Raw genomic sequence first — 13,178 nt, 5'->3', positions numbered from 1 at the left:
CATGAGGAGGAGGGAAAAAAGTGCTCTTATGAAATTGTCTTATCTTTTCCTCACCTGAGAATGTGAAGAGAAGAGGGTGCCATGGGAGAGTAGAGAAGATTGAAAAGGTTTGGGATAGCCCCTGTGGTTAAGGAGAGAATCAATTAGAGTGATTTGATAGTTGTTGGCACTAAAATGAGAGAGAAAGAATTAAGATATAAGTGGATAAATGGAGATTCTGAATACTTGAAGTATTTGTTAACAGATTCCAAAGCATGACCATAGCATTTCTTGGTGAGTTAAACATGTAGTATATTTCTCTCAGATTTCATTGGGTTCCATTCACCTGATTTTGTTCACTGTTTCCTGTGTGCTGGGCAATTTTATTATCCATTTTCCTCAACTATGATATTTGAGATCTTTTAGTGTTTTTTTTTTTCTCTGATCTTTGGTATCTAGATAGGAGTATGATAGAGCCAGCTTTAACTGACTTTTAAGAGTTGATTATTAAATTTTCATTATGAGCATTTATACCTCAAAAATAAATAATTGCTACAAAATAGGGCTGATTTATTGTTTTCCTCATTATGTAGATTTAAGAAAGTGTTAATATTGCATATTTTGTTTGTTAAATACTTACCAACATATCTCTGATTTACTTTATAGTACAGTGGAAGGTTCAGAGAATGAAGTCATCACTGGACTGGAGGCTAGGTGACTGGAAATTAACAATTACAATAACAATGATGATGGTGATGATGATGACATTTATATAACTCTTTAACATTTGTAAAGTGATTTACATTTATCATCTCATTTGAACCTCATGATATTCCTCTATATACAGTTCTCAAGTGTTCTTTCAGTCTTTTCTTTTGGCAGCCCATCAAATATTCCACTTACCTTTCCTTGCTTGTCTTGCTTTGCCTTACCACTTAGTTTTTCTTTTTCCTTCTTGAGCCTTCCTCTTCAGATACTTATTCCTCAATTATCTTTTTATCTTCCTTAATCCTGCCTAATCCTGTTATAAGCACAATTTAATCTATTTTATGCCTGTTTTTTCAGTCTTTTTCAAAAGAGAAAGGGAGGAAATAGGAAAGAGCATTTATATAGTGCCTACTTTATGCTAGGCTCTATGTAAAGCACTTTTTATTTTAGTCTATTTATTTATCCAATATTTTTCCTAAGTTACATTCAAAATAAAACAAAACAAAATTTACATTTGTTTTTAAAATTTTTGAATTCTAGGTTCTCCCCTTTATCCTTTCCCAAAAGTAGCAAACCACATGTGAACTTATGTAAAACATTTCCATAAAAGTCAAGTTGTGAAAGAAAATATAGATCTATCTAGTGAAAATAAAATAAATGAAAATAAAAACTCTCAAGTTAAGTTAAAAAGAGAAAGAGAGAGAGAGAGAGAATGCTTCAATCTGTACTCCGACATAATCAGTTCCTTCTCTGGATATGGATAAGTTTTTTCATCATAAATCCTTCATAGTAGTAATGGATGATTGTATACTGACAATAGCACAGCCATTTATAGCTAGTCATCCCAGAACATTGCTATTACTTTGTATTTAATATATTTCATTTTGCTTGAGTTCATGGAAGACTTAACTAGTTGTTGTTGGGTTGTTTTTTTTTTTTCCTGAGAGTATTCTGCTCATCATTTCCCATAGAGTAATAATGTTCCATCACAAACATATACCATAGTTTATTGAACCATTCCCTAATTGATGAGCATCCTCTCAATTTTTAATTTTTTTGCCCTGAAAAGAGAGCTGCTATAATGTTTTATGTACATATAGGTCATTTTCCTTTCTTTTTTTTTATTCCCTTTTGATATTCATGCCTAGTAGGGGTGTTGTTAGGCCAGGATATGCATGAATAGGTCAAGATATGCTTGAATTTATAACTTTTTGGGCACAGATCATATCTTTTGATTATTTATCAATTGGGGCATAGCTCTTACTTTTTATAAACTTGACTGTTCCCTCTAAGTTTAAGAAATGAGGCCTTATCAGAGTAACTTTTATGCTAAGCATTTTTACAAATGTATTTCATTAAATTCTCTGAGCAATATTGCATTGTAGATATGTTATTATTCCTATTTTATAAAAGGGAAAACTGAAGCAAATAGAACTTACATGATTTGCACACAATTAATAAGTGGCTGAGGCAAAATCTGAATAGATTTCTTCTTGATTCCAAGATCAGCACATTCCACTATACTATAGCTGCCTGAAAACCCAGAAATAATATCTAAACTTGGAAAATGTTCTTCAGATTTTCTTTTATTTCTTCCATCTGCAATTCCTGGCCTTTTCCACTAATCAAAACCTCTCCAAATTGCCTGTACAATTTTCTTCTTAGTATTTTAATGCTCAAATTTTCTCTAACCCTGTTTTTTGTCATGGAAACAATTACTCAAATCAATTCTACTCATCCTATTCTACATCTTGAGTAGCATTTCAAGAATTCAGGAAAAGGATTGGTAGGATCTATAGATTAAAATTTCATAGTGGAAATAATCTCTGTTATGATAGGGAATGTTCAGAAATGAACTTTTGAAAATACAGAGGGAAACAATCTGAAGAAATTAATGAGGATGCATAATAAACTCACTAACCAATTTAAGATTTTTTTTTAATGTATAGATCATGGAAACAAGAACAGGCAAGAGAGGATAGATATATGAATAGAAGAACCTTAATATAAGAAGTCCTCAATCTACAAATGAACTAGTGTGGTCATAGGCAGTTTACAAAAAGGGATTTTAGCAACATTGGAGAAAAAAAGGAAATTGCAGAAGAAATAGGACTTTGCTTGAAAAGAGAGACAAAGTGAATTTAGCTATGCAATTCTTACTTTCCCTATGTTCTTTCTTCCAAGGAAAATGACCTTTGCTCAGGAAATGAAAGAACTAAAATTTTAAAGAGGTGGGTGTCAGCATACTTGAGTTGCGAGCACATTGCAATTGCATGTCAGATAAATGATGTTTGTAGATTTGCCCTGCCTGTTCATATAGTGTGCTTTAAACCTTTTTCTTCCTTTTGTTTTTTATTTTTTTTAAATCAATGTTAGAGAGGAGGAAGTTTTGAGAAAGGGTAGGGGAGTGAATCTAAGTAGAAGTGAAATAAAATTTGAATCATTGTCTTTTTCTGAAGGAATCTGGTACAAACACCTTAAATAAATAAATTACTTTAAAAAAAACAAAAAAAATTCATGTCCTAACTTAGGACTAAGAGGATTTTATTATGAACAAGTATCCGCTTATTAAAAATAATGAGAAAATATTCATTATGTATTTTCTTTGTTTGGAACACTGTGCTACACATTGGTAGAGGTGTCAGTGTAAAGGAAACATCATCATCATTATTAGGAAAATAAAACACATCCATCAAAAAATGGAAGACAACTTAGGAAATAACTTACATTTCTAACAAGTTCAATGTAATGTTTTCTTAAGATCTGATTAAGCTGACATCATCAGCTTAATATATGTTTGTCCATAGTATTAGAAGTAATAAAGGGGCAAAATCTTGATTCCTTTTTTTAGGAAGGAATCAAGATCACCCAGACATATCACTGGATATAGACTTCTGACTGAAAGACTACATGTCAAAGATCAGTGCCTTAAGTACAACTTATATTTTTAAATACAATTTTAAAGCAAAATTGTTTTGTTCAATTGATAAACAACTTAAAGATGGTAAATGAAAATCCAAATTACATAAAAAATCATAAAACAATGCTATTAAATTACTGCCTTCCCTAGCTTCCCTTTATTCACCTGTAATAGGAGAAAAATTGAGAACAGGAAATGGACTATATATGTATATGTGTGTGTATGTATGGGGGGAGGAGTATGTGTGGGTGTTGCTTAGTGTATCTTGCTTGAAGAAAGATCATTTGATTTTGATGGATAAATCAGTGTCTCTTCCTAACTTTTGATAAGTGGACACATTCATTTGTTTAATTTCATTTCAATTGCTTTAAATTTCTCAATGGTGAGTCTATTCTTAGAATGTTTCCTTTCTGATGGCTATAGCTCAGATTAATAATTTCATATTCCCATTGATTAATTCTTGCCTCCTACCCCACCCCCTATCAACTTGACAACCAAATCTTAAAACCAAAATACCACAAAACATGGAGCAGAGGAAGTCAACAGAGCACAGTGATATATCTAGATCCTATTAGAAGCAAAAATTCAAGCTAGAGCTGACAATTAACCCAGCAGATACTTTCTAATTTCTAGTAACATTCTTAGATTCTCAGATTCCATAATTATAGTTATTTTTGCTTACTTTTAAGAATTTCTCAGGGTTTTTTTTTTTCATGAAAATGTCTTTAATGTAAAAAAATGTATCTTTTAGATTTTTCTTGATGCATTATTGTCATTAAATTGCCATCAGCAAGCAACTTTGAACCAGTGAACATTGTGTATTGCAATACAAAATGTGCTCTGTTTTTGGCAGCATCAGGTCCAAAAGCACAAAGGAAAATTTTATGAACAAAACCTTTATTCCTGATTTATGCCAACATCAATGATGAGGTATTCTAAAAGTCAGTGGAAAAGAGGAGGAAATGCCAGTTAGGGACATACTGAGTAGTGTGCCTGAAATTAAAAGTTCTGTTTAATCCTTTGGAAATAATAATAGCATCTCCTGTTTCTATAACACTTTAAGATTTGCATAACACATTCATCACAAATAATCTCAAGATAGGTAATGGAATAGTATATATCTCCTTTTTCACAAATGAGGACACTGAGTCCTGGAGAGGTAAAGTGACTTACCCACAATCACACATCATTCCAACTCTGACTTTATTGCTCTTTCCACACACTGTGGATATCTCTATAATGCCTATCAAGTACTTTAAAATTCACAAAGTATTTTGTGTTTGTTATCTTAATTGGTTCTTGCTTGTCCTTCTTGCTGCTAAACCACCAAAGGTGGAGACTAGGAAGTCTAGACAAGATCATCATTAAAGTGGACTCATTAAAGTAACTAAGAATTTAATAGGAAATCAATTATTCAAAATTCCAGTAAGGTAAATTGATTCAACTAGTATTGTCCCTCAAAGTATTTAGCCTCATCTTAGCTAATCCTTATAGTTTTATCCTTAATTTACTTTGTGGGATCAGAAGCACTTAATGTTTTAGGCACCTTCTTTTTCTTTGTTAAACAATTCTCCTCTAAGTTCTCTAGTTTTGAAAAAATAACAAGCCACAGACTCCTGAGAGTCCATATTGCATCCTGTTTCAAATGTTGCATTGTTGTATTAATGACATTATGTATAATTGATAATATTAGTTTCTACACTCAGAGTATTCCGTGGAATCAATTCCTTCCTGCCAGTCTGCCAACATCACTTCTGTTCTCCCCTCCTCATTTTCCACCTTCACATTATTGTGATAAGAAGGCAAGGTAGCATAGTGAAAAGAGCACTGGAGTGAGTCATGAAGCAGGTATTTAAGTATTGCCACTAACTAGGTATGATTCAGGACAAGTCATTTTACCTTTTCAAAACCCAGATCCTCATCGATAAAAGGAAAAATTTGGACTAGCTCATTATTTCCCAAATTACTTTCTCCACAATGCTTTGTCACAAGGTAAAAAAAAAAAAAAAAAAAAAAAAAAGGCCTTCTCTAAGAATATTTCAGTGCTTATGATAGTTTAATTCCTAAAATATTAAATGCAAAATTGTGTGTATATCAAAAGAAGATGGAGAAAACACTGGTGTGCATGCAGGCCTGATGGAACTGTTTGGAAGAGGCCAGTGAGAGCAGCAAGATAAGAAGGTAGTACTTAGTAGGAAATGAGTAAGCCAAATGTAGAGGGAAACAAGTAGGCAGGAATATAAGCATATACTTCTGCTGAAAGCAGGTAGGGAAGTTTGCCTCTGAAAAAGTATGGTTCATTCAAAAGAAATAGCAGAACTAAAAGGATGACACAAGAAATGCTAGTGTTTGTTCAAAGATATATACATGTAAGGAAATCTAGGAATGAACCAGGACAATATAATGGAGATCATTTGTATGACAAACAAAACAAGAAGCTGAATGTAGACACTGGAAAATACTGCAAACCTCCTGGACAAATAGGAAATAGATGAAGAATTCAGGAAATAGACCACAAAACTGGCACAGAAGTATGATGCATAGTAATAATGGAGAATTCCAGTTATCTCAATATTACCTAAATCCCTTCTCTGGCCCTAAAAGAGAGCTAATAATTTCTTGATTTGCTTACTGAAAACATCATCTTTCAAGAAGTTGAGGAAACAACTTGGAGAACTTCTCTTTCTAGATGTGATTTCCAACAAGGAGAAATCTAGGTAAGGGGCTAGAAATGATGATAATTTGGGAGAAGTGACAGCTCCATCTTAAAATCTGGGCAAGAGGAATAGAGGGAACCCATTCTTGTATAATATTGGGAGATATTGGAAGAAGTCTTTTTGAAAGACCACACAGAAATATAGGCACTAAATTCCTATTTCCATATATGCCAAAACCTGTCAGAATGATTTTTTTAAGTTGTCTTGGGCTTTACTCCTATATAGCTTACTTTACTACTGCTCTTTTTTTCAGCCAGATAGGAATGACATTATTCTAACATCTGTCCTTACATTTAAATTTTATTGGGTGTTTAAGGATTATTCATATAATCTGACAGTGGAATTTCTGGATGTGGTTATCTTCAGATGCCAAGTAAACTTGGATAAAAATCATTTATCAAGTTTGTGTTTACAGCCAGGAATTTAGGGCTGTAGTGAATCCCTAGACACAGATATTTTGGCTTCTAGCCATCTTTGAGCTGTCAAATGACCCTTTGTTCTCACACTTGTGTTTGTTTAGTGCTTTTATATATTGTGTCATGAGATCACTTGTTAGAAGACCATAATGTAGAGTTCTGTTCTCAGGCAGAGGGGAACAGGTCTTAAGGTATACCACAGTGAAAGAATTTCCAACTTTTTTGTTAATTTTTTTCATTATCTTTCAATATTTTTTTTCTCTTAGTTATGTTTTTGTAGTTAGCAAGTTTGTTCATCTTTTGCAGATATTAAGGTTGTTGAAAATTAAGTATATGGGGAATCAGGACACAAAAATAAATGAATGAATGAGAATTTAAGAGATCATAAAGTAAAGGAGCTTGTATTCTTGGTGATGACCAGTAACTGTTGAGAAAACAGTGGATCTGAAAGTATTCCAAGATTTACAATCACCAAGGAAAAGATAATGATAAATGTTGAGGGAAGTGAGAAAACTGGGACACTAATGCATTGTGGATGGAATTATGTTTTGGAGAGCAATTTGGAACTATGCCCAAAGGGCAGATAGACCTTAATCTAGCAGTACTATTACTGGGTCTGTATTCTAAGGAAATCATAAAGGAGGGAAAGGAACCACATATGCAAAAATGTTTGTCACAGCTCTTTTTTGTGATAGCAAAGAATTGGAAAATGAGTAGATCTCCATTAGTTGGGAAATAGATAAATAAGTTATGATTTATGAAAGTAATGGAATATTATTGATCTGTTAATTGATGAATAAGCTGATTTTTAGAAAGGCGTAGATTTACACAAGATTTACACAAACTGATATTGAGTGAAACAAGTAGAACCAGGAATACATTGTACATAGTAGCAATAAGATTGTGTGATGATCAACCATGAAAGACTTGGTTCTTCTCAGTGGTTCAGTGATCCAAGGGAATTCTAATAAACTTTGGTATAAAATGCCTTCTGCATCCAGAGAGAGAAATATGGACTCTCTGAATGTAAATCAACACTTGCTATGTTCACTTTTTTTTCTTTTTCTTCTGTTTTTTTTTTTTTTTTTTAAAGACTGATGGGCTTATTTTCCCTGGCCACAACATCTTATAGTCCTTTCTCAGGTCTCTACAGGTGTTTGGGAGTTAGAACACTAAAAGTGTAGCTTAAATTTTAAGATCTCAGTCTACCAATACTTTTGTCTTTCATATTTTATGTATTATGCTATTAACAAAATCAAAAGCAGTTGTTTTTAGTAACTTCATAAACTTTCAGTGTGTGTATGTGTGCATGTGTATCACACTAGGCCTGCTTGAATTTCATCACACACTACAGCAATTCTTTCATGTCTGTCAGAGAGTTGTCTTCTCTGTCTCTCATGGAAGTGAGGTAAGGGATAGGAAGGAGAGAGAAGGAAGGGGAAGGAAACAAACACTAATTTAATGCCTACTGTATGTCAAACACTGTGCTGAATACCATAAATATTTTCTCATTTTATCCTCATAACAACCCTGGGAGGAAGATACTGTTATTATTTGCTGTTCTCATCTGAACATGAGAAACCTGAAACAAACAGTAGCTAAGGGCTTTGTCCTAGGTCACACAACTAGTATCTAAGGTCAAATTTGAACTCATCTTTTCCTAACTCTAGACCTAGTACTCTATCTCTTGTGCTACCTAATAGCAATTTGTCATTAATTTCATTACTAACAAACATTTCACACTTTATGTTCAGTGCCAACAACCTAATTCAGTACTTGCTCCTCACTTGCATAATAGGTAATAAGATTAACTAGAGATCCTAATAAAAATGGGTTACATCTGTATTACAGATACAGACACATTGTGGGATAAAACCAATAACTGTAATAGGACTCTCATTATTCAAAAGATAGAATAGACAAATCACACAATTACTAACTGTATGACCTTGGTCAGGTCAATCAACCCCAATTGCCTCCTCTTCCAAAAGAAACAGAACAGGCCAAGAAGTGTTAGAAGGGGGTGGAGAGAGAACTGGTTAATATATTAAGAAGATAAACTCGTGTGATTTTATATTTTTATTTATTCTCTATATACCTGTATATGTACAATGTACCTATATATGTATTTGTCTTCACCATTAGAATATAAGCATCTTATAAGTAGGAATGGATGATCTCTTGAGTTCCATGAGAGGAAAAAATGTTTTGTTCTTTGTATTTTAATCTCTAACTTAGAGCACAATGCCTGATAATACAGTAGATGCTTAATAAATATTTGTTGATTTATTAATTGATATGAAGAGATCCAGGAACCATTGAGGAAAATCTTATGGAGAGAATTTGAGTAAAAATAAAGTCTTTAAAGATAAAGTCAATAAAGGATTGATATTATTACTGGATTACACTACAAATAATACAAATAAGAGTACAAATCTGGCACAGAAGTATGATATAGTAGTATTAGAAGATCTTGGTTATCCAAACATCTTCAGAGATCCTGCTATCTTTCTCATAATTATAACAGCTCATAATTTCTAGATTTAATAATAATCTCATTTTTCAAAAAATAGAGAAACCTAAAAAAAGAAATTCTCTTCTGAATCTGACTTTTACAAACTTGAAAGAAGTACCTCCTAGGCTGGAAATGATAGGAATCTTGGGGGAAATGACCAATCCATCTTTGTGATAAAATAGTAGAGGAAAGCTGGTATAGTTTGGCATGCGTATTAAATTAAATAGCACAGTTTCAAAGGTTCAGAGAAAGGACAAGAGGAATCCCCTACTCTAAAATTCTTCATGGAAAATAAGCCCAAAATTCTGATGACACAAAAGGAAGCAATTACCATAATGAAAAAAAAGGGATATTGCCCAGAGATACATAACTGCAAAAAGAACTAATGAACCAACTTCTATTTTTAAAAGATATAAACAGAATATAGAAATAACAACAGCAAATATGTTTTTTTTAACTGTATCAAGATCATTAAAGCTCAGTAGAAGATAGACCTTACACTTGGACTCTGTATTTACAGGTTTGATGTCGGAACGAAATGTATTATGTTAACAAAAGGAAATTTACTTAGCTCTAACAAAGCAAAAATATGTAATAAGATACAAAAGCATTTTGTTTCTATAGATGTGTCTCCCCTTGTCTCTGTAAAGAAACATGGCTGAGCAGCAAGGCAGGCTTTGGTCTCTTATTATCTTCAGATACCAGGTTGAAAGATCCCTGATGGAATTTTTTATGACCAGGAATATTTGTCAAAAGAAGCAGGAGCTAACCAAGTCCTGGGAACAAATTTGATACGTTTTATAGAAAAACAGGTAAAAGAGAACCCTAGTAAAAACTGGCTCTATCTCATTCAAAATAAACGAAAATCGATGAGGAAAAGTAAAATAATACAAATGAGTTAAATTAAGAGAAGATGAAAGTTTAAAAAAAAAAAAGGCTATGATCAGGACTCAGGATGAACAAGATGAAAGTGACACTTTGTTTCCTCTAAGAAGAGAGTGAGAGAATTTTGTGTTTAAGTTAATAGATCTAGATGAACTATATCGTATGATAGGACTCTTGGAAGATGTGATCACTCTGTCAGAGATTCTGTGGCAAAGAAAATAGCTGGACATATTAACCATACTTATAATTTCAATACCTATAGAATTGAAAGAATTGTCAGATATGAAAACTGAATGATTTCTGAAAGATCTGGAAATTGGGAGCCTTTTCAAAATCCTGGAGAAATCAAATGTCCTAATTTTCAAAAAAGAAAGAAACAAAAGATAAGAAACTGCAAACTAAAGATCAGTAAACTTGATTTCAATTTCTGGAAAATTTATTGGATAGATAAGTAAAAGAATAGATTATTAAAGGTGTATTTGTTAGAATACTGACCTTGAAACTAGCAACCTGGTTATACTCTGATATGTACTATGTGACTTTGGGCAAGAAATTAAATTTCTTAGTGCTATAGACAGCTCTTTTAAGTCTGTAAGTCACAGAGAAAGTGTAAACCTATGTTGGTAGAAAAAATTTTCACACCTTAGAGATGATTTTGCCAATGAAATCACAGGTTCAGTTCTTATTCCTATTTTTAAAGGGATGATTAATGAATATTTAGGAAATGAAGCCATAGTCACACAATTCAGTGTTTCATCAAGAACTGGCAGCATTTTTAGACTGTTACATGAAGGGAGTGCTAGAGAAAGATAAACAGCATCATGAAAGGTCTTTAGATTATGCCATTTAAAGATCAGATGAAAGACCTGGGGATTTCTTGCCCAAGAAGAGGGGTACATGATTGCTGTCTTCTAATATATCATGTAGAAGCCTGCTTAGATTTGTTCTGCTTTTTCACTAGGGAGCAGTGTGTGTGAAGATACAGAAAGACAAATTTAGAAACAGAAAGGAAAAACTTGCTACCAGTGCTTTCCAAAAGTAGAATCAGGTATTTCCCCCTCATTGTAGGTCTTCAAGTAAAGACCAAAAGACAACTTGTCTGATATGTTCTAAAGTAAAGTTTCTTAAATTTTTCTACTTATGACCCCTTTTTACACGAGAAATTTTTACATGAATCCTCCAGGGATATATGTATATAAAATAAGTATACAAATGAAACATTTATTGATGATAAATCATTATTTCATGATCCCCACATTCAGTTACATGACTCCTGAGGGGATCACAGCTCACATTTTAAGAAAATAAGTTCTAGAGCATATTCTTGTTCATTTACGATTTAAACCCAGTAACCTCTGAATTCCCTCCAACTGTGAGATTCTCCAATTCCAGCCCTAACACTGATAGCTTTTAGTCCCAGTCAAAAGAAATTAAAATGGCCCTGATAAAGAAAGCCAAAGGAAGTGTTTGCTGCCATCTGTCAATAACAATTGGGTTCACTTGAATTATTATGATATCTCAGCACCAAACCAAGAATCTGCTCATTAAATGTTTTCATAGAATCATAAAACATTAAAACTAGGTGGGATTTTAGGTCCAAAATTTCAGCATTGACAGGAAACAAGTTAAAACATCCTTGCTAGAAGAGTCCTTGGAGAGCTAAGCCACCCCGTCCCTTTACAGAGGCAGGAAATGAGGTCCAGAGTGTATAATTATCTACTCAACAGTTAATGAGCATCTCTTCTGTACTGCTGCTCAGTACATGCAATTATTTAAGGGCAGAGTGAAGACTAGGACCTTCATTTCTGATTCTATCCAATTCTCCAACTATACTACAAGCATGATTTTCTTTTTGTAGAATTAGAAATAGCTTCTTTGTTAATTGAAGGCATCATTCTGTGTACACATGCTTTATGCTGTCATTTTACTATGTGATCATCCTGAATGATTAACTTTCTTTTCTTCTTCAGATTCAATCTCTCAACACAAGATCTGTCCCTATGAAAATTACCTAATGCCATAAGGAAAAAGAAGTCATTCAGCATTTAGATGGCCATTGGGAACAATTTATGAACTTTTTTTCACATGTAAATTAAAATCATAAAATAAAAGTATAGAACAAATGAATGATACAGTTTTGTGCATCTTTAATGTGGTTTTTTTTTATTGTATGTTTTTGTCCTCAAGTAAACAATGATTCCCTGAATCTTGTATATGAGATTGGATTAATAAATCCAAATGGTATGCACATATGTTACATATGCACTGATACCTTTGTCATAAATAGCAAGTCTTAAATGTTTTCATAAAAATAAAGAAAACAACATGCTACTAAATAAGGTCTGAGGTTTTAATAAGTTATGGAAAAATCATTATACAATAGCAAAGAATTAGAAATTGAGGGGATGCCCATCAGTGGGGGAATAGCTGAACAAATTGTATTATATGATTTAATGGAATATTACTGTGCTATAAGAAATGATGAACAGACTGATTTCAGAAAAACACAGAAAGAATTATGTGAACTGTTGCAAAGTGAAATAAGCTAAACCAGAACACTATACACAGTTAAGACCAGTTTTATTCATTGTTCAACTGTTAATGACTTAGCTATTCTTAGCAGTACAATAATCTGAGACAATTCCAAAGGTCTCATAATGAAAAAATGCTATCCATCTTGGAATCTAAATGCAGATTGAAGTATACTATTTTTCACTTTGTGGATTTTTTTTCATACATATTCAATCATATAAAACATTATTACCATATTAGTCATGTATAACTTATATCAGATAGATATCAGATAGGTATCAGATAGAATCTCAAAAGGATCTCTTTTTTTTATAATTATAGCTTTTTATTGATAGAACATATGTGTGGGTAATTTTTCAGTATTGACCCTTGGAAACACTTCTGTTCCAACTTTTCCCTTTCCTCCACCTCCTCTTCTAGATGGCAGGCACTCTCATACATGTTAAACATGTTAAAGTATGTCTTAAATACAAATATGTGTACATATTTATACAGTCCTGTTGTGG

The 13,178-nt window shown here is 32.8% G+C and overlaps 1 protein-coding gene across 2 annotated transcripts in view; it reads left to right on the top strand.

Moving 5' to 3' along the window:
* MCPH1 (microcephalin 1) overlaps window positions 1–12,267 on the top strand; it is a 332,832-nt gene extending 320,565 nt beyond the window's left edge. For both annotated transcript variants that reach the window (XM_051975986.1, XM_051975985.1), the window contains one exon: window positions 12,111–12,267. In XM_051975986.1, the coding sequence (XP_051831946.1) occupies window positions 12,111–12,163 (53 nt within the window). In that variant the 3' untranslated portion in view covers window positions 12,164–12,267. The remainder of the gene's footprint in view (window positions 1–12,110) is intronic.
* Window positions 12,268–13,178: the final 911 nt, after the last annotated feature.

The sequence above is a fragment of the Antechinus flavipes genome, chromosome 2, assembly GCF_016432865.1.
Source record: "Antechinus flavipes isolate AdamAnt ecotype Samford, QLD, Australia chromosome 2, AdamAnt_v2, whole genome shotgun sequence".
Lineage (NCBI taxonomy): Eukaryota > Metazoa > Chordata > Mammalia > Dasyuromorphia > Dasyuridae > Antechinus > Antechinus flavipes.
The sequence above is the reverse complement of the archived record's forward strand: the minus strand, read 5'-3'. Positions and strand labels throughout refer to the sequence as shown.